The 23,030-nt window shown below is 31.0% G+C and overlaps 7 protein-coding genes and 1 long non-coding RNA gene across 14 annotated transcripts; 3 read left to right on the top strand and 5 right to left on the bottom strand.

The window, feature by feature from the left end:
- The first annotated feature begins 99 nt into the window (after positions 1-99).
- Positions 100-2,303, top strand: Ppox (protoporphyrinogen oxidase). The gene is made up of 2 exons (XM_076312816.1): positions 100-1,593; positions 1,805-2,303. The coding sequence occupies exons 1-2, from the start codon at positions 466-468 to the stop codon at positions 2,135-2,137; spliced, it is 1,461 nt and encodes a 486-aa protein (XP_076168931.1). The 5' UTR covers positions 100-465; the 3' UTR covers positions 2,138-2,303.
- Positions 729-4,868, bottom strand: Taf13 (TATA-box binding protein associated factor 13). Of its 3 annotated transcripts, none has more exons than XM_076312827.1 (4): positions 4,698-4,868; positions 4,254-4,491; positions 3,805-3,906; positions 729-2,131 (listed from the first exon to the last, which is right to left on the bottom strand). In XM_076312827.1, the coding sequence occupies exons 1-4, from the start codon at positions 4,722-4,724 to the stop codon at positions 2,118-2,120; spliced, it is 381 nt and encodes a 126-aa protein (XP_076168942.1). In that variant the 5' UTR covers positions 4,725-4,868; the 3' UTR covers positions 729-2,117. The 3 variants fall into 3 exon arrangements, with proteins under 3 accessions (XP_076168942.1, XP_076168943.1, XP_076168941.1); XM_076312828.1 differs by having other exon boundaries at positions 729-2,089; XM_076312826.1 differs by lacking the exon at positions 729-2,131 and having other exon boundaries at positions 3,371-3,906.
- On the top strand, positions 4,289-15,578 carry LOC143147518 (28S rRNA (uridine-N(3))-methyltransferase). 3 transcript variants are annotated; one of them, XM_076312818.1, is made up of 3 exons: positions 4,289-4,448; positions 4,948-6,086; positions 15,392-15,578. In XM_076312818.1, exon 2 carries the CDS (start codon positions 4,952-4,954, stop codon positions 6,077-6,079), a length of 1,128 nt encoding a protein of 375 aa, XP_076168933.1. In that variant the 5' UTR covers positions 4,289-4,448; positions 4,948-4,951; the 3' UTR covers positions 6,080-6,086; positions 15,392-15,578. The 3 variants fall into 3 exon arrangements, with proteins under 3 accessions (XP_076168933.1, XP_076168934.1, XP_076168932.1); XM_076312819.1 differs by lacking the exon at positions 15,392-15,578 and adding an exon at positions 13,865-14,879; XM_076312817.1 differs by lacking the exon at positions 15,392-15,578 and having other exon boundaries at positions 4,948-6,638.
- Positions 6,578-7,628, bottom strand: Rpe (ribulose-phosphate 3-epimerase). Its single transcript, XM_076312822.1, has 4 exons — positions 7,343-7,628; positions 7,125-7,232; positions 6,826-7,047; positions 6,578-6,761 (listed from the first exon to the last, which is right to left on the bottom strand). The coding sequence occupies exons 1-4, from the start codon at positions 7,577-7,579 to the stop codon at positions 6,651-6,653; spliced, it is 678 nt and encodes a 225-aa protein (XP_076168937.1). The 5' UTR covers positions 7,580-7,628; the 3' UTR covers positions 6,578-6,650.
- Impl2 (Ecdysone-inducible gene L2) lies at positions 7,960-13,625 on the bottom strand. Of its 2 annotated transcripts, none has more exons than XM_076312821.1 (7): positions 12,884-12,904; positions 10,194-10,400; positions 9,835-9,896; positions 9,665-9,752; positions 9,391-9,580; positions 8,773-9,089; positions 7,960-8,558 (listed from the first exon to the last, which is right to left on the bottom strand). In XM_076312821.1, the coding sequence occupies exons 2-7, from the start codon at positions 10,398-10,400 to the stop codon at positions 8,526-8,528; spliced, it is 897 nt and encodes a 298-aa protein (XP_076168936.1). In that variant the 5' UTR covers positions 12,884-12,904; the 3' UTR covers positions 7,960-8,525. The 2 variants fall into 2 exon arrangements, with proteins under 2 accessions (XP_076168936.1, XP_076168935.1); XM_076312820.1 differs by lacking the exon at positions 12,884-12,904 and adding an exon at positions 13,513-13,625 and having other exon boundaries at positions 7,971-8,558.
- Positions 15,572-16,322, bottom strand: LOC143147524 (uncharacterized). Its single transcript, XR_012992275.1, has 2 exons — positions 15,938-16,322; positions 15,572-15,792 (listed from the first exon to the last, which is right to left on the bottom strand). It is a non-coding gene; the product is annotated as an uncharacterized LOC143147524 (long non-coding RNA).
- Positions 15,926-20,595, top strand: LOC143147522 (transmembrane protein 170A). Of its 2 annotated transcripts, XM_076312823.1 has the most exons (7): positions 15,926-16,643; positions 16,819-17,099; positions 17,250-17,355; positions 17,564-17,812; positions 18,356-18,508; positions 20,150-20,331; positions 20,413-20,595. In XM_076312823.1, the coding sequence occupies exons 2-4, from the start codon at positions 17,006-17,008 to the stop codon at positions 17,757-17,759; spliced, it is 396 nt and encodes a 131-aa protein (XP_076168938.1). In that variant the 5' UTR covers positions 15,926-16,643; positions 16,819-17,005; the 3' UTR covers positions 17,760-17,812; positions 18,356-18,508; positions 20,150-20,331; positions 20,413-20,595. The 2 variants fall into 2 exon arrangements, with proteins under 2 accessions (XP_076168938.1, XP_076168939.1); XM_076312824.1 differs by lacking the exon at positions 18,356-18,508.
- Positions 18,456-21,812, bottom strand: Ufl1 (UFM1 specific ligase 1). Its single transcript, XM_076312815.1, has 5 exons — positions 21,560-21,812; positions 20,681-21,258; positions 20,449-20,595; positions 18,995-20,347; positions 18,456-18,830 (listed from the first exon to the last, which is right to left on the bottom strand). The coding sequence occupies exons 1-5, from the start codon at positions 21,637-21,639 to the stop codon at positions 18,688-18,690; spliced, it is 2,301 nt and encodes a 766-aa protein (XP_076168930.1). The 5' UTR covers positions 21,640-21,812; the 3' UTR covers positions 18,456-18,687.
- Positions 21,813-23,030: the final 1,218 nt, after the last annotated feature.

The raw sequence follows: 23,030 nt of genomic DNA, 5'->3' as shown, positions 1-23,030 counted from the left end.
AAGTATCCCCACGATGCAACATGTCCAAGTATAATATCTTTTGTGTCAACAATGTGGGCAAAACTTTGACCAAGCCTGTACATATGAGAAACTCGTGCAGTTGAAAAGTTTTGCCCATTCTGTTTATACAAGAATATTATATTTGGCAATGTTGGATCGTGGAGGTACTTTTAAGGTCTTTCAAATTGGTAGTTTGAATATCAAAGGTTTTAATAGGAGTGTCGATTCTATGTATAATGTTATTCTATGTTTATTATGTATGCAAACATAACCTTTCTTAATTTCGATGGTGCACATAACCTTAAAAGTGCAGATAATAATTTTGACTGGTACAAGATTATTATTAAATTTGAGAAAATACAAAAAAATGTATTTGTCAATTATGTACAAATTATCCCAACTTGATCAATAAAAGAGAAAAGGTATATAATTATTCTAAGTTCGTATTTATTGATACAGTTCAACATGACAGCAATACTAGGTGCTGGTATATCAGGCTTATCGGCTGCATACTATGCACTTCAAAATTCAAAAGTAACTCCGATAGTGATATTGGAAGCTTCAAATCGTGTGGGTGGTTGGTTACGGTCCATAAAACAACCTGATGGAACAATTTTTGAACAAGGTCCAAGATCTATTAGAGCCAAAAATGGTGAAAATAGTGCATTAGAATTGATGGAACAATTAGGATTATCAGACAAAGTTATCCCAATTAAATTTAATCATCCTGCAGCTGAAAACCGCCTGATTTATTCAGATAATCAATTACATTTTTTACCTAATTCTTGGAAGAGTCTTATGAAAAATACATTATTAAATCGTTCTTTCCTTAGTATTATGTGGAATGATTTTAAAGCACCAAAAGGTTCTGAAGATGATGAAAGTGCATATAGTTTTATAGAAAGAAGATTCGGTCAAGATGTTGCAGACAAAATAATATCTTCAATGGTTTGTGGAATTTATGCAGGTGATGCACATAAAATAAGTATAAAATCCCTAATAAAAATTTTCTTTGAAACAGAACAAAAACATGGCTCTGTAATCAAAGGTTTAATAATAGAATATTTGAAAATGGTTAATGAAAAGAAAAAGAAATTAAAATCAATATCTACAGATGGTAACCAAATAAATGTAGAATCACAAAATACACTATTAAATATATTACAAAAATGTGAAGCAGAAAAGTGGTCCACATGGGGTGTTCAAGGAGGTATTGAACAATTACCACTTGCATTAGCTAGCAATATAACTAAACGTGGAGTAATAATTAAAACAGAACATAATTGCGAGAAACTTAAGTTTAACAAAGATCACGTAGAATTAATTGTAAATGGAGAAATTAAAAGATATTCTCACATTATTTCAAGCTTGCCTGCAAAAAATTTAGCTGACCTTATGGAAGAGCAACATTCAGAATTATCTACCGAATTAAGAGGTATACCTACTGTAACAGTAGGTGTTGTAAATCTCCAATTTTCTGAAAACATCTTACCTATAAATGCATTTGGAGTACTTATTCCACCAAAAGAAGGACTCCCAATTCTAGGAATAATGTTTGATTCGTGTATTTTTCCTCAAAACTCTAAAACTACAGTACGTATAAATACAAATTTTTATTACCTGTTTTTTCTTGTTAGTTTCCATATTTCATACCATACTTTATGCTTCAATCTGTTGTTTCCTATACTAGATATAATACTTAAACTGCACAAAATGTTTCTTAATATCTACGTATATGCTCACAAGTATATTATGGACTAGAGAAGCTTCTTAATGTTAAATATTTATAACTTTTAAACTCCAGGTACTGACAGTAATGATGGGAGGGGCATGGTTTGAGAAATACTTTGGTAACTGCCCATCAGAAGAGCATTTGTTGACAATAGCAGTCAATCATGTGAATGAAATCTTACACATTAAGGAAGATCCCATGGCATTCAGCGTTTCCATTTTAAAGGACTGTATTCCGCAGCACATAGTAGGTCACATGCAACGCTTAACCCGCATCCACAATTATATCTCCATGCACAAAATTCCTTTAGGGTTGTGTGGCTCTTCATACCAAGGAGTAGCAGTCAATGATGTTATTCTGTCAGCAAAACAAGCTGTTTCTGATATCAATTCGCACACACTGTAATGTAATAAAATTCAAATGCAGCTTAGCCAGGCAAACGTTGCAATGCTTTCCTCTATGATTTAAAAAGTGAAAACAATACACACATATGCACACACATACACAAAAGAATAGTGTAATTACAACTATAAAACTAAAATAATCCTTAAAATATAATTTGAATTTAAAACATGCAATTTTTAATTTATACACTGAATATTAAAAGTTTAAATAGTAAATTGTAAAATAATAATTATGGAAGGGAATGATATAAATTTGAAGCACTTAATATGAAAACTGAGTAATAAATAGTGGTGTAATAAATATCATTTTATATACATAGTTGTAAAAATAATTATATTAAATTAGTATTTCTCATATCGATTTAATTAATAAAAATTTAAGAATAAAGTCAATGAAGAATCCTATAACTATTAAAATTAACAATATTGTATTTATACAGACTGACATTACCACTTGCAGTAATTTTTCATTTTCCAAAAAGAACCATTGATGATATTGTGTTAACATCATATTAAAAACTTTGCTGTGCACAGACATGTGCATGTTGGACATCAGTATTTTTATGTTCCTATGTAACATAGCTAAAAAGAAACCTTAGAAAACAATTACATTTCTAATATTTTTATTTCTACTTTTACAATTTAATCATTCGAAGTATGCATTGTAGCTATATTAAATATAGATTCATTATACTCAATCCAAACTATTTTATAATTATAATTAAAAAGAAAATTTAAATGTAAGTATAATGCAATAATAACCACAAAAAAAAGTCATCTTATGAATTTACAAAAAAGGTAAATCAGGTAGCTTTGTAACTCTCTCTAAATTAGATAACTCCTGATTAAAAACATTTTTTATAAATTATACACAAAAAAATATTTTAAGTGGTAATGTTAGGTAAGCAGCTTTGTATATTACTGTTTTACTTACGTTACAAAACAATATAGTGAGCTACTGTAATTATAATATTATTGATTTTATAAACATTTATGTAAAACTAATTAAGTACTGATAAATGAAATATAGATTTATATTTAACTAATCAAACAGTACAATGAAAATATAAATTTTTGTTTTTATATTCTATTTTCGTATACATATATATCATACTACAAATGCTTTGAAACAAAAAAATAGTAAAAATGGGATATTATTTATGTGATACTTATTGTATATTACATAGGTAACACATTATGTATCCATTTATACCCTTCTTTTGTAAAATAGAAATTATTCAGTAAACTTAAATACACTGCACTCTTTCATATTTTTCTAAATTATTATAAATAAGCAAGCAAAAAGTACTATTGGGATGCATTATACAAGCACATAGCATTCCGTATTTATAAATGAATCATAATTAATTGTGCATCTACTACAACGCAATATTTATTTTTAATAGTAGTATTGCACCATTCCAACAAAACATTTCAAAACATCAAATAGTTTATTTCTGTTTGATAAAATTCTACTTGAACTTTTTTGAAATTCTAAAAATGTTTCTTCCACTCAAAATGGAAGCAGGCAAATAAAAATATGTAAAAGAACAATAAAGAATAAGTAAAAATCTCTAATAAATTAATAAGTTCAAGTAAAATAAAAATTGTTTATTGTATACTTTAGATATTGACAGAGTGTCAAAACAAGTTACTGACTGACAGTACCTGCATATTTAACTTCGTCAAATGCTTTTCTAGCTTTCTTCAGTTCTTCATTCATGGTTAAGAGATCTTTTACTCTTGCATATTTTCTTGGATCTTTTTTAACTATAAAACAAAATTTCTATGAAATTAAATATTCATAAAATATAGTTTTATATCTAATATATAGAGTAGACCATTTATTTTGATCGCCCTGAATATCTCAATTGTTTTTCATGATAAGAAAGAATGATTTCTTAATATAGTCAAAAGGCATATAATGAGATGAATTAAACAATATTATACTTGATATGAATTTACTGGGAAATTTAGGGACAAAACAAATGGACCTACTCTATATAAGATCCGCTAAAACTTTGTATCATTGAGCTTAAAATTTAGACATTAATATACATAATCAACGGAAATACTAAAATATGGAGTGTTTTGATATACAGCAGTATTAATAATACCTAAAAATACAATATCTTCTACTTGAACACGACCAGTACGACCAATTTCCATAGCTCTGTGTGTCATTTCAGTAATGAACTCAATAACAAGATCTTCTAATAAATCCACACTCTCTGTATAAGGATTTTGATCATCTCCAAAACCGTACATCATGCAGCGCAATTCCTTTGAGAATAAACGTTTTCTACCTCCAGGTAAAGTTCCACCAATTGGAATTTCGGCTTCCTCATCTTCAAACTATGATGTTTAAATTTTTGTTTCTAATTTTCATCAATAAGTTATTTATTTGTTTTATTAAAATTTAATTTATTAAAAATGTTAAAGATATATCTGAAACTAAGTTGCAAACAAGTGACAATCGAGGTTAGGTACTGCAAAAATTGATATCAAAAGTCATATTAAATACTAAAGTTCTATAAAAATTAAATATTTACAAAAAATACCTGTTCAAAACCCTCTTCTGCAGCCATAATTCAATATGAATCTATAAATTTCATAAAAATTTGAAAGATATAATTAAACATAAAATAAGCAAAGTACCAAATGAAATTAGCTGAAAATAGTTTCCAACTGTTTCAATAGTTTCGTAAAGTCTCTTGTATCGTGTTGCGGGAAAAAATGATTGCGACTAAAGAATATGTCTATAGAAAATCATATACTTGAATTTAATGAAATATTTTTGAAAAATTGAAGAATCATGTCGTCAGTAATTCCTGCAACAACAAGTTGGAAAGAAACCAATCGTTTGCACAAAGAACAACGGAAAAAGTGGCGGGAAGAGAGGTTAGCAAAAAAATTCAAGAAAGAGAATGACGAGAAAGAAGTGCCGAAACCCATCGAAGAACAACATTTTGACAAAAAAGATATTTCAACCGTAAGTATTGCGGTTCCTGGATCAATTTTAGATAATGCACAATCTCCAGAATTACGAACGTATCTGGCAGGGCAGATTGCACGTGCAGCATGTATTTATAAAATAGATGAAATTGTTGTGTTTGATGACAAAGGAGAAATAACTGAAAATGAAAAGAAGAAAGTAAAAAAAGACGAAGTGTTAGGAGAAAGAAGAATTGGGTGTTTGCAATTGGCTAGAATATTGCAATACCTTGAGTGCCCACAATATTTAAGAAAATATTTCTTTCCAATTCATAAAGATTTACAATATGCTGGAGTGTTAAATCCTTTAGATGCACCGCATCATTTACGTCAACAAGATATATCTCTATACCGGGAAGGAATAATTACAAACAAGCTAGTTAAAGGTGGCAAAGGTTCTTATGTTAATGTAGGATTATTAAATGATGTCCATGTAGATAAAGTGTTAACTGCTGGTCTAAGAGTTACTGTGAAAATACCTGAGGATCAATCAAATCCTAAAAAGTTAAAAGGTTTTATTGTACCCCCCAACATTCCTAAATTAGATAATGGTTTATATTGGGGATACGCAGTAAGATTAGCTAATAATCTTACAGAAGCATTAACACAGTGTCCTTATAAAGAAGGATATGATTTGACAATTGGAACTTCTGATAAAGGATCTTCTATTGATGACATAGAACCGAAAAGCATGAAATATCACCATGCATTAGTAGTATTTGGAGGATTGTGTGGATTGGAGGCTGCAGTGGATGTTGATCCTAATTTGACTGTGGATGATTCATCTCTGGTATTTGATAAATATTTGAATACTTGCCCTCAACAAGGATCAAGAACTATAAGAACAGAAGAAGCTATACTGATTAGTTTAGCAGGATTAAGAATGATATCGTCTCCTAAACTTTCTCCATTGTCAAATTCTCAATTTAACAGTTTTATAAATAATTGAACTATCAGTGAGTATAACATTAATAAATCTAAGCAATGATGATTAAAGTGAGCACTAAAAATATTAATCATTCAAGGCCATTGAGGAATAAATTCTATTATAACACATACTTTATCATGTTATCACTTGTGCTCTGCATTGATTCTACCACAATGTTAATTTTAAAGCTAATAAGAAAAAAACAGATTTGAGACCAAGAAAATGAACACTTGTGAAAAAAGGAGTGAGAAAATAAATGTGAGAGTGAAAGAGATAGGCAAATGTTTCATAGGTGTTTCAAAGTTAAAGAATACCTGTTTCACGGTGAGACTTTTCTACAAGTCTAAAAATATATCTACTTATGTATTTGAAAACATCCAAGGTCTATTCCAAAATAGTAACAGAAGAGGTAATTTATATCATTTACAGTCAGAGAAGTGACCTTGTGTAGTTAGTTAATTTAGTGCTTATTTTAAATAATTCTGCTCATTTATTCTTTTTTTCCTTGTAAACATCGTATCCAAAGCTATAATATATTTATAAAATTTATAATATATGTATACACATATTACAGCAAGTATATTGCCTACTTTTAATTATTTTGTAATACACAATTTACTGTATCTTTTAAAGTTTTTATGACTTTTGCTTGATCAGAAGCACCTATGACTGCTGTACCAGAGACAATCATATTTGCACCAGCCTAAAAAAGTATATTATTTAAAGTAAATTTTAGATTCTTGTTTTCATTAAATTATTATACATACTTTTGCACATGCTTCAATAGTAGCTGGTCCAACACCACCATCTACTTCTATATCTAGCATAGGATAATTTTTTCTTAGCCATGATACTTTTTTCATCATTGGTTCTATGAATTTTTGCCCACCAAATCCTGGTTCTACTGTCATAACTAATACCATATCTGCTAGATCAATATAATCTACAACTACATCCACTGGTGTACCAGGTTTAAGTGCTACTCCAACCTTTTGTTTAAAAAAAAAAAAATTAAAATATTTGAATAGTCAAATTTTTGAATACTATGTAAATAAATATGACATACTGTCATTCCTGCTTCTTTTACTTTTCTACAAACTAGTGGAACATCTTTCACAGGTTCAACATGAAATGTATACTGATTGACACCAGAATCAGCCATAGGTTGTATCCACTAAAATAAAATAAAAAATACAATAATTAGAAAAACGTACAATATTAATTAATAGTTTCAAAATAGATGTTTAATAAAAGAGCATAGTAAAAAGTTAAAGTCTTGTACACCTGTTCTGGATTAGAAACCATCATATGGGTTTCAAAGAAGGCCTCTTTTATCTTACTGCGGAGACATTTTACCAACGGGTGACCAAAAGTAAGGTTAGGTACAAAGTGTCCATCCATAACATCTAAATGCAAATAATCAGCACCGTTGTTAATTAATCGTTGCGATTCTTCCGAAAGTTGTGACAAGTCGGCATTTAAAATCGAAGGTCCAATTTTTGCCGTTAACTTTTTTCCCATTTCTAATATATATATAGGTACCGCGACACGTGTTTTTTAACTGAGGTGATAAAGCAGTATCGAATGGACTAACGATCTTGATTGCAAGGTCAGATTTATGTTAAACTACTACATTAAATACAGAATTCGGAATATCATTACTTATAGAACATATTTATTACAAAATTGGTTAAACAAAATATTAAGTGAAGGTGGATAAATACATCGTAAATTTATAAACACTCTACGAAAAGAAATACATTTATTTATACAAAAAAATATAGCATTTCACAATAGACACTAGATTATAATAGTCTCAAAGAAATGACGAAGTAAAATACTCAAGATATGTAACTAATAATAATTAATACTAGTGATTAATAAGCGAAATAATAATTGAAGTCAGAAGACCGACATGTTTCTTTTTCACTGGGTCATTAATCATCTAACAACTAGTCTTAATATTAAATGAAGTAACTTTCATGTTTATCTGCCTCTACGATCGGCTTCCGCTGTACACGAATAATATAAATAAATAAATCGTTAAAACTATACGATATCTCGTTCAAGAGATATTTGAAGTACATAATTAAATATTGAAATAGTCTGGCATTGCTATTTCCACTGAAATCAATGATGTAATCAAATATAAAGTTCTTTGGCACGCAAAAATTGTTCATAAAATTTTAAGTAATGTAGCGGTTGTATTACATTAAGGTAATAGTAACTAAATAAAGCGTTGCTAATTCTCGAACGCGTTGTCGAGTTGTCAGTACTAAAATATAATTCTATTATATAGAAAGTACAATTCTATTGCATAGAATTATATACAGTGCTTATACTAACACAATACCATTTGACGTTAACGAACACGGAAACTTAGCGTATTTTATCCAGTTTGTCTCGCACGTTGTACAATGAGAAAGTGATTGATCAAAGCAATCGAGACTTTTTCTTCGATGGCTCTTCAATTAACCGTTCGGTCCACCTCCGTCTCGGGCTGTAAAAGAAAAAAAAAGTTCGATCATTTCCAACAACTCGTCGTTACTTACAATCTGTGTTTGAAGTTTCGTTTTCGATTTTAGGTAATCTCGTTGAAAATTCTTTAAAAGTATTAGCAGATATGTATCCAAAATTATCTACACGACGATGAATTACAAAACGTGTCGCAATTGGAGATAATGAGAAATTTAAACGTAAATGACGAAACGTACGCGTAATGGGTAAAGGAATGTGCTGACAACTTGCTGACGATGTCCAGACTTAGCTTGACAAGTGTAACCGCCCATGTCTTCCCACAAGAGATCCTCTATCAGTAGATCACCACTATCCAATATTCTGTGTCGCAGATTTGACGACAAAGTTACGGGTACATTGTAATTGTCCATCCAAGAAATTTCTGGCGTTGGTTTGCCACTTGCTCTGCACGGTAATACGATGGTCGCTCCTATGTTAGCTACTCGCGTAGGAGAATACAGAGTAATTGTCGGATCACTTTCGGAGCTGCAGTTACCGTTGCCACTTTCTTCGTCTGTGTAAACAAATTTGTTGAGAATCAGTTCAACGTTATTCGAAGAGCGCGTAGCGTCGCGATTGAATTTATCGAATAAAAAAAAAAAAAAACCCCAGCCCAGTTCGTTGCATCCATTGAATCTAATTTTCGAAACTGTGCACCGGTTGAAAAGTTCTCGTTTCGAAAGGTCAATCTTAATGAAATACACGGGGTACACAAGTAATACGAGAGACAACAGTCACGTGAAATTTAATTATACCGATGCAGATTCAGACGATTGATAATGCCCAGAGTTAATTGTTAATTGTATTCCACTTACTGTTAACCAGCAGCACTGTAGGAGTGGATACCTTCACTTCTCTCGCCGAAACCGACGCACAGTAGATCAATCCAGCATCATCCGGAGTAACGCATTCTATCACGAGCTTCGAATTAATTCTGGCCACTCCTTTCCACTCCTCGGATGGATCGTACAAAGAATGTGTATTTGCTGTGACGTATTCAACGAGCTACAAACAAAACGTAACATTAATAATCGAATCTCTTCTTTCAATTGTAGTACAATCGACCTGAGGTACGATCGTAATATTCACCTGTTCGTTACTGCCGCTTCCTCCGGTGAACCACAGAATTTCTGGTGGCGGACTACCGCTAGCTTTGCATTCTAATTCCACCCTGCTCCTGGAACAGTGTAAAATAGACGATTCAGAACACGGTTACTTTCATTATATATACACCTTTCTCTTTTTCATTCGATATTTACCCCACGGTTGCCTCAATGCCGTTCACGGGATTTTGAGTGATTTTTGTCCATGGTTCCACGGGCTGAAAGTTACAACCGAGATTCAAATATACACATGTCAGCGTTGAAATTATTTTAACCTATTGTGTATCAGTGTCCTGTTTATAAGGTATTCAGAAGTTTTTTTTTTTTTTACTGGGATCAGAATTCATTCGAATATCGTGTAATGTCTATACTATAGATAACGAACATCGATTTTGAAGAAAAACAAAAAAATTAATAATAATAATAATTCGATACTCAATGGATCAATCGTTGAAATTTTCTTCAGTTTGCGAGCAGACTAGAAATATGCGCGCAATACATATTTTCTGCATTACCTTCGGATCGGTAGACTGTGCGGCTCCGTATTTCGTTAACGGTGTCAGGAAATTAGAACTCTGCTCCACTACTTGTCTGCCTATGCTCCTATGTTCAGCAGCACGTTCAACGGCATACCGCGGCAAGAACGAAAAGGGGTGTCCCGAAACCGTATACGATACGGTAATAACGCAGATGAGATTCAGCAGCGTTGAATACGATTGCATCTGTGAACAGATAAAGAATTGTGAATAACAAAACCGGAATTAATTGTCGTTGCATCGTGTAAATGCCGATGTCGCGTAACGGTATTAGTAATGAAAAAAAAAAAATGATAAAAAAAATAAATAAATAAAAAAAAAATAAATAAATAAAGAATACAAACGAAACGCCTTAATGAAGTGAAAGGACGTTGTGTAATGATTGAATCAGAGTGAAGTTGACGGACACCAACGTCACGTTCTTTTCGCAGAAATTGGACCGATTGAATATAACAATGCGGATTTAATTGTCGGGTTAGGTGCGCGATTTATAATATCGATTCATTCGACCTTCCTCGGGGATACGAATAAACACAATTGGCAACAATGAAATTAAACTCTTGAGAACGTGGCGATAATTAAATATCTACAATAATAACGAACAACATACACTCAATTCTTTCTCTTTTCAGTGTCACTCTTATCGGGACGTGTTACGAGTATAATTTCGTCTAACAATTGTCGATAATGCGGCAATAATATTACGATTATCGTACGGTTCTTGTTTTGCCGCGTTTCTCTGTGCTTTAACACATTTTCTTGCGTGACTCACGTTGAGGCTAATTCGTATTCAATGTCGTTCGGTCGTAGATTTTCCAGGAAGAATTAATTTGAATTTCGAAACTCGAGAGGGTCTGGGTGGTCTCTCGGAGCCGGCGGTTTTGAAACTAACGATTCGTGTCGAAACAGTTTGAATTGCCATGTGCCTGGATGGGACGTCCATCGGCCGCATGGCCTGCTTGTTAAAGTGGGCATCGAAATCACCAAATTAGAGATTTTCTTATCTATTGTATTATCGTTATTTAAAATGCCGAGGATACCTTCTTTATTCTTGTAACGGCGTTTCACATTCTATAGCGTTTGGGTCAGGAATGTGTCATTTTCAAATACCGATGCTTTTAACCTAATCGTTATCTCAAGATTCTTCTTTCTCGATACGTCGAACCGAGAACACGTAAATGTAAGTGTGGGACCGATAGCCCGGCACTTTATGCGTTTCCTGGATAAATATTTCTCGTTTGACGAATTTTCACGACCGAACTGAAACGCCACACCGTTTTATTTTCGACATTTGTTCGTTTCTCCCCTTTCTCTACGCTTCGCAAAAGGAAGGAAGGTCACGCGTGCGGTTTAACGGAGATTAAGTAACTTGGTTGTTAACGAGGCAAGATGTTTGGAAACGAATTCGCTTGAGCGTTAATGAAACACATGTGGTGCAAAAAATAGGGGAGAATCGGGCGACGATACCGTGGAGTGTATATCTTTTTTTTGCTGCAAATACGCCTGCAGCGACTCGAGGCAAGTTAAAAGTGACTTAAACTTCCGAGATACTGGTTGGTCTTATCTTCTCATAACGAGATGAGCAAGCTTTTCGATGTTTCAATGAAGTCCAGTGAAATGTTTATATTTAACCACCAATTACGGAAAGGATAGTTTCTTAACGTGTGTATAATAAGTTGCGTAAGTAGAAGTAATCGCGGTTATTATATAAATCAGAACGAAGAAGGTAGTGTCGTACAATGTTATCTGAAACACTTGCAATATACTTGCAAACTATATCGCGAATTCCGTAGAAAAAATAATCTTTAACGCTAATGATTGCCATATTAAGATACTTGGGCGTATCTTGTTCATTGTTTCTGTTATATAAAAATCAAGAAACACGACCAATTAAACATTCTGTGAATGTAATCGAATTAGGATAAAGTATGATTCATTTTCACAAGAAGTGACAACTTTCTTTTTCGAAATACGAAATTTGATGCCGAGAATATTACTCGAAAACTAGGATTTTACGTGCTAATCTCCGTTTTCGAGTAATTTAGTATGTTTCCAAAATTCGGATTTCATATTTTGCGTTCACGAACGTACGAAATGTTTAATACTCGCAATATTAATTAATAAACGAGAAGTATTTTCGTTCGAATTTCGTCAGAACGAATAAAAGAATCAACCGCGTTGTATTAGTAAAATTCTGTTGCTAAAAATAAACCTTCGAGTAAAATTTTATGGTAGCAATTAGTAGCTAATATCATTTTTATAGTAGATAGAGATAGAGTAAAAAATGAGGAATCTTTAAAGTGTGGTAATTCGATTTGGTTATCTCGTGTTAATAGTTAAGAATTCTCGAAATACGAGAATCGAAGCCGTGGAAACAGAAAATTGATAAAAATGGATTGCAATTCTCTCGTTAAAATATATGTGCTAAAAATAGAATGCAGTTCTTCGTACATTACCTACTTTCGAAGCAGTTAAAACAATTTAAAAATTGACTACTCGTACGTTGCTAGCTTGCTATTTTTAAAGCCGTATCTATATTGCGTTATACGAAATTTTGTGCCCGTCGTTGCTATCTTATTTTATAAAATCAATTTACACGTGGCCTGACGCAAAAACTCGTAGGAATGACCATTCGTGTACGTTCTTAGATAAGAATTTAGTTACCTTACCTTTGTAGTTTTAAATCACGACGGATAATTGTCACACGTAGATAAAGCTCGCAAAAATATTAATCCTGGTACCGCTGTGAGATATAACTTTCGATAAAGATACTCGCGCCGGAGATGCTTTCTAGGAGCGCACATCACGGGAGGAGGTTTCGAACCGAATGATGCAACTTCTTATACAATCTTCGCATCTTCCCTACGTTCTCGCGCCCTCTTTCCTCAGAGCCCTTTAACAGTATCTTAATCTAGAGGTGATATCAGGGAAACCATAAACCAGCGATAAGAAAATGTGCAGTGTCACACGAAAGAATTGGAAAGGACGAAACTTTTCGCCTTTTTAACCATTTTTCTTTTCGTTTCTTTCCACCGTTCTTTCGTTGAAAAATCAACGTTTTTCATTGGAAAAAAAATATTAAACCGAACAATCACTACGGGCGAATTTTTCTCCCGTATTGAAGGAAAGAAAAAAAAAAAAAGAACACTTTTAAACTGTGACTTATTATTAGTCCAGAATGTTAGCAAACATTCTATTTTTATTTCTTGTCCGTTCGTGGACAGCACGGTGTCGTGGAAAAGGGAAAAAACCGACAATGGGCAAAAAATTTAGGATTCTCGTTAAACGTCGAACTTACCATTTCGTCTCGGACTTTCCCTCGGACGTGGAAACGATAGCCTGCGTTCACTATTAATCGTCAATTTGACACGGCGAACAAAATTTCTGACTGAGCGTCGAGGAACAGTTATTGACACGTTTATATATTTCGAATGTAGCGACGGGCGCCCTCGCTTCTCCCCGATTGGACGACATACCGAGGAGTAGGGCAATAAAAACCACACCAAACAATTGAATTCATTATACGCGCGTCTCGTTTGTGCACACGTAATAGTCGTACCCAATTTACTTCCACCCTCATCTATGCTCATCGATTTTTACTTCGAAAGGACTGCCACGATAATTATTTTTATTGAAACTGATCATACCAGGAAGGAGACAACCACAATTACCCCCAACGAACATCTTCTCGGTAGGATCCAACGATATTCGACTGTCCAAACTTTTCTACGGTCTTTCTTCAATTTGTCAGGGTGTGTACTTAACATCAAAAACATCGGGAACGAGTGAGAACTAATTGCACGATAAAAAATTAATTGGACGGACATCATAACAAAATCCAATTTGTTCAGTCACGAGCAACATTGATGATTTATCGTTGTCGGACGTGCGTTCGTTGCAAAGTTTCTTTACGATCTCTTTTCCCGGCCGCTAAATATATTTTTTTTTTTTAGTTCGTGTAAGCTACTCCGCTTGAACGTTTCCTTTCTGTACGCAATAAAGTATCCAACGCCGCATTAATTAATAATAATCGATAATTTCATGTAACGTTCGTAATTTAATAAGCTGCGTTCAAAATGCTTGCCATTCTTTCTTTAAAGTATCGCTCTATTAATATAACTGGGGAAGAAATATTTTTAATTTCTGGTTTTTTAATTCTTCAAACGTTAAATAACACGTTTCAATTTTGTGTTTGTTAATGTGATATTGTACTCACAGTGTGATGCAGTCGGAGAGTTCAGAAATTTTACATACTTTTCCTTTATCGCTATTTCAATTTTCGATAGATCTCTCAAAGAAATTAAGGAATCTGGACTCTTATGTCTTTAACAGCGCGTTCCGAATGTAAGATCATAATGCCGAAAACATTAGGCCTCCTAATTATAGATAAATGAGACAAGCCACCGCTGTAAAGTACTGAAACTCTGAAATCATGTAGACTTGTACTGTGATTTTATCACGGAAACCAAATCATAAATTACGAGTGTTAATAATTAGTTTTTGGCATCGAAAAGATATTCACAGTGACTCGAGCTAAACTGCTATAAAACATATCCATTAAAAGTTTTTCTACGCACTCAAAAGTTCATAATTGGAGGTAACTGCAACACAGGTGAAAAGCATTCCATAAATATTAATCATTAAATATTTGATGAATCATAGTATACAAGTTAATCTAAAATAAATAAAGTGTAAAATCATTAAGAAAATTTAAACGAGTCACGGTGATCTTTAGTAACTACGTAGTGTATTATTTAAGATTTGAATAAAATTCGATCTGGATAAAATAATAACAAAGGAAATATAATTACTTGATTACAAAATTAAGATTACAAAATTAGTCGGTTGTTCTCGGAATCTTTGTACAAGAAAAGCTTGGGAAAAACAATAAAAGGACCGGGAAATGTAAATACGTTAATTAAAATATAAAATATAATTATTTAATAATATGTGTAAATATTAATATTTAACGAAACGAAATTAAATTTTCATAATGCGTCATACTTTCGACAGCGATTTTTTCAAATGCAAAAGCCTGTATCCCGACATACCGAATGGAATATACATATCACAATTTTCATCCATTATTCTCATTAGTTTTATTCTCGGTCAATTTGATTACCCGCTGTGATAATCTAAAATCATGAATTACAATCAGCGAATATTTTATCTTCCAGGATGATTGAAGGACACTGGCACTATTCCCAATCGACTGTTTTGTACTATATTAGAAGAAAAAATATTGATTTTGTTTCGTTTATTGAAATTATAAAAAAGTATAAATAAAAATTACAATAGTATAATGTGGTTAATGATCTTTACGCATACTGTAAATAATAAAATGCCAATACTTGGTGTTCACATTTTATAAAAACTTTATTTACATTTGTGTACAAATTTTATAAAAAATTTATATGATATTTTGAATCTTCATATATTATTCAGATGAATTCGTCAGAATTGAATTCTTTCCAACTTCAATTGCATTAAGCAATCCAGCGGTAGTAAGAATATTTTCTTCTAAATCTTTTAAATTTCCATCAAGTTCTTTCGTACATTTTGATATGTCTTGTAAGAGCTGTAAATCATATTATTATCATAATTTATATATCAGAAGCATAATATATGATACTATTCAATAAATATTATTTTGTTGATTGTAAACACGTGTTGCGATATATGATATACAATACAGTGTTTGTTATATACACATAACCTCTAACCGATTTTATATTTTCGTAATACCGCATATTTTGTCCTTCTTCATATGTAAATTGACGTTTGTGTAAAGATGATGCAGATGTCGATGCATTAGTGTCCATAGTTAATAGATTATTTTACTATTATTTTGTGATGTAAATTTTCCTTACGCGCGCTTTTTTCGAGCATAATAATGTAAATTTCCGTTTACATAGTATTGTATACTCTTAAATTCCCTACTGACTAATCATAAGTAGGATACTTGGACCAAATAACAAAGTGCTGTGTGAGCGAACCTTAAATATTGTTTGTTTTATTTTAGAAAGCCTCAGTATTTTCTTCTAACACGTATTTACAAGCTGGAGTATAGAATCTCCATTGGAAACATTCAGTCTCGTAATTTTTTATGTTAATCGTTGCAAATAATGAAAATAACTTGATCACCAATGAAATGGAGAATACTCATTCTACCAATTGAATATTAGAAAGCACCTTAAGCTTTACATGTTTCGCAGTAGTATGAACGGATCATTTGTGTTTGTGTTAACTTGAATCTCTAAATGCAATAGTTCAAATTGTTCTCTTTGCAATTTAACTAAATATTTAAGCATGTTTATAAAATGTTACGTACGTGTAGAGTGTCCTATTAAATGTTTAAGTAATATCTATCAATATGGATATTTGTAAAATGGTGTGACGTAGGTAATATCAAAAATTTATAATGAAAAGGTGAGTTAAAATTTTCATTGGTTTTAATAATTTTACAATAAACTGTGTTAATTGTAACGCACTCAAAAATATAAAACAAAGTAAAACTGTCTTTTACATAACATACCTTTAATATTTTATATTATTGCAAAGGTTGAAAATGCATTGATACACATTTTTAAATTTCTTGTTTTAGATCTTATCCATTATTGCCACTGTGCATAAAATTTTATCTTCTCCAAAAGTGTATACAATTATATTTATAGATGATTTATACATGATATTGAAATAATCCAGTATTATAATTTTTCTTAATGCCATACGGATGTGCACAAAAATATTTATGTAGAAGTAATAAGTTAAAGTAGTCTGAGGTATTTATTATGGAAGCACAAACAGATATTTCTATTTTGCGACCACCAGTTAATGTGAGAAATACAGGCAGTGTATTTTATACACCTTTAACCTCATTTGCTGGTATGTAGATATATATCAAAATAATCATTTTTCATAGTACATAACTAGTATGAACATGGAATTATATATAATTAAGTTCACAGTTATAAATTTGTTATAAAGATTGTTATAAACATGTTATATAAACTTTCTTTGATGTAATTGTTACAGAAATGTGGTATCAAATATTTTTTTGGGCTTTATTATCTTCAATTTTTGTTCACATCATAGCTGTTGCAATCTGTTTTGCTACATTAAGGCAACATAAATATGGAAAGTACGTAAGAATATACAACATTATTATTGCAAAGAAACACTAAATTTGATGCATTTAAATGATAAATATATTACTGATATTAAATTAATTAAATAATGGTTAAAAAAAATATATGTTCAAATTTTAATATAAAAGATAATGAATTACAATTTACTTTTACACACAATTCCTTAGAATATAAAATAACTGAGTAATTTTTAATTTAAAGATTCTTCCCATTGCTGATTATAATAATGGGTGTATTATTACCATTAACATCAGGAGTTCTTAGCTCTGCTGCTGTTGCTTTTGTATATAGAGCATCACGTTATCCACTGCCACGATTATATGCATTATTCTGGGGTATTGGGCAGACTGTTGTAGCAGGATGTGTTGGATTTACAAGAATTTTAGCTACTCTGTAATGCAAAACAATTTATAAAGAAATAATGTACAAGGCATATTAGTCAAAAATGTTGTAAGTAATGTATAATGAGCATTTTCAGAAAACAAGTGAATACTATTTTATTTCTATTAATTATTATTAATGATAAATAATTGTGTATAGAAATTTGTACATATATACATGTATAGGTATATTAAGTATAAACCATGTAACTTGCCTACTTGTATTATTTTTATTGTTAAAAGACTTATCAAAATTGTCTCATGGATGGTTCATATTTTTGAAAATAACATTGGCTTTTCTGTTCATTTTTTGTAAATGTTCAATATTATCTTCATTTATTTGTTCATCTATAGTTTTCTATTTGTGTTCATTAGCTAGCATTGTGTTGAAGTCAATGAGCTATAATATGACTTTCAAATGACTTTGAATATTAAAATTTATGTTAATTGAATATAACATTTCAAATGGGGTTAGTAGAAGTGTCCAATGTGTCTGTTAAGGACATTACATTCTGCCAATTTAAATTTTCATACTGAAAGTCATTTGTTATATTATTATAGTTCATTGATTTATTCAAATGCTTATTAAATGATAGACACAACATATCTATAGGTTGGCACATCAAGAAATTGAACATAACTTTGAAAGCCTACAAGGAAAAAATGCATAAAAAAATTTGACCCTTGTACCAATGATAAACAAATTTTAATTTGTCTACCGACGAAATAGAGGTGGAACGTAGTTTACTTTTATAACATTGCACAGGTATAATGATATAGAAAATTAAAGTGATACATATATTAAATTGTAATTTCTTATTCTAAGTATTTGAGTATAAAATATTTCCATTTATTGATGTAATTTATTGTAAAATATAGTATAAATCTCCCAAATATATTTTTATACAATGAATAATATTTATATTTATGTACAACTACATATATTCATTCTTGTGGTTTATCAGTTTTTAAATGTTGTTTATAATTATTTGCAATATTTTTAATTTCTACCAGTTCAGTCTCCAATTCCTTGTTAACCTCAAGCTTTGTAGCTTCATCTGTAGATGTTAAGTTTTTCAGTACCAAGCCTGCAAAATTAGTAATATTTATTTTAAAATTTATTATTGAAAAATTTAACCCAACTATTGACAATTTATAAGTTTTTAACTTTCAAATAAATAAAATTTTATTTTATACGTTAAATAATAATGTATGAATTAATAAAATATTCAAATAATTAAGTATTCCATACCGTGATATTTAGACAGTATTGTCACTGTTGAAGGTTGTAAATGTGTTTGAAGAAATGAAAGAACTGTAGATACATGTCGTCCAGACATATATAAACCACTTTGTGTTACTGCAATAAATAATATACTTGTAACTAAATGCAATGCCAATGCAGGATCTTGTGTAACATTAAGCTCTTCCAATAAAGCTTGTTTGTGTCCTAAAATAAATGGTTTTTCTTTTTTTTTATCATGCTTTCTCAATACCAGACAGCAAGCTGCCATTGCTGGCTCTGCAAAATTTAAGAAATCTTCCATAGAAGTTTCAGCAATAGATTTATTTATGTTATTTAAAGGCTCTTTAACGTCTGCTGGTAAATCAAGTAGCATCTTTTGTCTTGTTTCTGTGGTAATATTGTTAGGAGCTTGGAGCATGTTTTGTTGTGCAGCTAACTTAAATAATTCTGTCACAAATTCAGTACCAAGGGATTTTAGTAAATATTTTGTTAAAGGAGGTTGATCTGCTTTATCAATATGTTTGATGCCTTTCTCAAATATTTTAATATTTGTTATAAAAATATTAAGACGCTCTTCAATTTCGTCTAAGTTAGTGGTTTTATTATTTTGTGCTAACTGATCTGCGATAGATAATGCATGATTATTTATTTTTGGTTGCAAATATGATGTCAATTCTTCTACCAAATTATCAATTACAGCCAAATTATCATCTTTTGAGATCTCCCTCTTTATATCTTCTAAAGATACTAGTTGAAACTCTATTTTTCCTGATGTGACTTTTTGATTCTCATCATCAGAATCAATTTCACGAACTTTTCCTTGTAGATATTTTTTTTTAGTAGATTTTGTTTTTGTTTCTCTTTGATTACCACCACCTGCTTTACCAGATGCTACCTTTTTCCGGCGTTCTTCTTTTTTACCTCCTTTAGTTTCAATTATTTGATTGGCTGAATTAGATTTTATTCTGTTTTCTGCTATTGTTTGAAACCATTGTCCACTAGCCACTGCTTCTTTAGCTTTTGTTTCTGCCATTGTTTCAAATGATTTATATAAAGATTGCAAAAATGCATCAGATATCACTACAGTGTTTGCAAATATATGTGTGTTATTGTTTAATTTCTTTTCTACTGTTTTAAGAAGCATTTCCATATCTTTCTCAGTGAAAACAGATGGCAGAAGAGGGCTTACATCAACAAACGATCCACTTGCAATAGCTTCTTCAATATTTGCATCTACTTGCTCTCTAATTGTTGTACCTACAGCAACAGAGTCTAGGAAAAGTATATCTTCATTTGGGAAGTAACGTTTCACAAAATTTCGTGCATCTGATATTCCAAGTCGAGTGAGTGCATCATATTCTAGTAATAAAAATAGGAAGTCACATAAATAAAACATTAAATTACAATTTCTGTCATTGTTACAGCATGAACATCATTCTATGGAAAAATACAATACAAACCTAAATAACCATTATGTTTATAAAAATTTTCTACCCATTCATTTTGGCTTTTAGAATATATAGTTGGTATATAATAACTATATGCCCCATGTTTTCCTGATACAATACCAGGAACTTGTTTTAATTTTTGGAGGCTATCAAAAATTGCTGCAAATTATAGACAAACATATATTAAAATATTAAAGATCTTATCATAATTAAAGTGTGTGATTAATTTATGTTTATCACTTACAGAAAAATATTCTTTCTGAAACACAACATTGTTCTAGAATAATTGATAATGGTATAGGCTTTGTGATAGCAGATAAGGCCCCTCTTATTTTAGCTTTATTTTTAGCTATAAAACTTTCGGTATAAAAGACTTTAAAATCTTGTACATCTTGTTTACCATGTATTGTTTTTCCTAATTCTTTTTCAATAAGCGATTGTAAGAACTCGGATGGTAAATCATAATGTATTGTTAATTCTGTTACATTGATACTGCCATGTTGCATTAATTTGTCATTGATTTCTTCAGCAATTTTCTTCGTATAAGTTTTGTCAATGAGTTGTCCAAGTATTATCTTAAGTCCTTTATTGCACTTTTCTATTTCATTTGCTACTTTAGACACTTGAGATAAATTGATATTAAGAATCTGTGCCAAGTCAACTAAACTGATTCTTCCACCATGAATATACAGTTCATCTTTGATCTCTTTTCCAAGATGCTGTGGTGTAACATATTCTTTGCCATCATTAGTAAATATTACATCTAACAGTTTATTTTCTATTAATTTTGTTACAATTTCCACACAATTTCGTTCTGATAACCTATACAATAAAAAACAAAAAAAAATTATAATAAAATATCATAGTTTTAAACATTTTTAAAGGCAAATTGTTATAATACATATACGAATAGTTATTGCACAAAATATTAAGTCTTTGTAAGACTACAAATATTAATCAATCTAAATTTATTTCGTTTCATAAAAATTGTATGTTTGCGTTGCAACTGTTTAAAATTTGTTTAGTATAAATGTTCAATCTTCAATAAATCTTCAATAAATTGAAGAGACACACAATCATCAAAAAAATGTACAGATTTTTTATGAAAAATTTACTATCGTACTTTTGTAAAGTGGAACTTAATTGTGCTTTTTGAAAATCAGCTGCCAATCTTTTAACTTCATCCCAATCCGTAGTACTCATTTTTGAATTTTACTTTGACTACCAGATTGTATATATTCCACGATTAAAACACTTGACACTGTTCGACACTGTTTAGAATTATTAGGATAAGATAATGCAATGTAAATCAGTGTGGACAAATAGGCCGCAATTTTTGCGCATGAGCGTCCAAATGGCATCAGTAAAGTACCCTGATTGAGTGAAAACGCGTAACATATGGCTCCCTGTTTGACTGGTTTCGAAAATTGTACAAAAGCTTTCAGAAAGTGAATAAAGAATCACAAGAAGGAAGGGTATTAAAATAACCGTTGAAACAGAATATCACTTTTACGTAACTCAAGATGAAAATTTTATTTAGCAAAAATTGTATGGAATTTTAACATTTGTTGCAAGTTGCAAGAATGAGGAAAATTAAGACAATTTTACTACTAGTCATGAAATAAAAAAGCATAGAATTACATTTTTATATAATTCTATAATATATTCTACATACTATTTTACAACCAAAAATATATACAATATACAAATAAAAATAAGTAGTTTTTTTTAAATCAATAAATAACAAGTTGTATGAGTAGTATATAATGTCTGCAAAAGATACAAGTGGTTAACCATACAATATTGTTAGCATACTGAAAGAAGAAAGTTGGCTCGTTTGTCAGGGACTCGTAAGATTTTGATACCCATAACATTGGCTATATACGTCGTTGATTCCGCCTGCGCGTGCGTGAATAATGCAGCCCACTTGGTACACTGACATTAGTACCGATCGTGCACGTGCAATGAAAATGCACCTATTACCTATAGAGCTACAAACAGTAATGAATTTTTATAAATACTTCATCAATATCTATTCATTCAAAATATATCTTCTATTTGAAATCATTTCACATAAATCTACAATCAGGTTAGGTATAGATTGAACACAAGATAAACACAGTTGCGTGACTTTGGGATGCAATAAGCAATAAAGTTAAGACAAGCTTAAGGCAAGGAATTCTACTATTGTCTCTTCAACTTAAAGATAAGTGGATGTAAATAATAGATCGTTACTTAATTCAAATCTCATTAGTTCTCTGTATCAGCATGTTATTTTGATTATAGATTCGACGCAGAGTTGATCAAAACACGAAAAGATGCTATGAACAATTGAAAAATCGATGGGAGAGCTTTCATTAAAAAATAATTGTAAAAGTTAGCCTACAAAAGAAACTAGCAATATTACTATATAAATAGTAACTTTAATAAATCTTATTGTGTTTAGATTTGTTCGAAGGAGCATTTTCTGTTAATACGGCCCTGTCGCAGTCACGTGGTTTTATTTATCGTTACTTTATTTTTGAGTTAATAGACAATGGGTAATGAGTTTACTGATAAGTAATTACGTATACATCTATAAAATACTGGACGAA

This window comes from Ptiloglossa arizonensis, chromosome 5 (genome assembly GCF_051014685.1).
Source record: "Ptiloglossa arizonensis isolate GNS036 chromosome 5, iyPtiAriz1_principal, whole genome shotgun sequence".
Lineage (NCBI taxonomy): Eukaryota > Metazoa > Arthropoda > Insecta > Hymenoptera > Colletidae > Ptiloglossa > Ptiloglossa arizonensis.
This window is presented reverse-complemented; position numbering and strand designations above follow the sequence as displayed.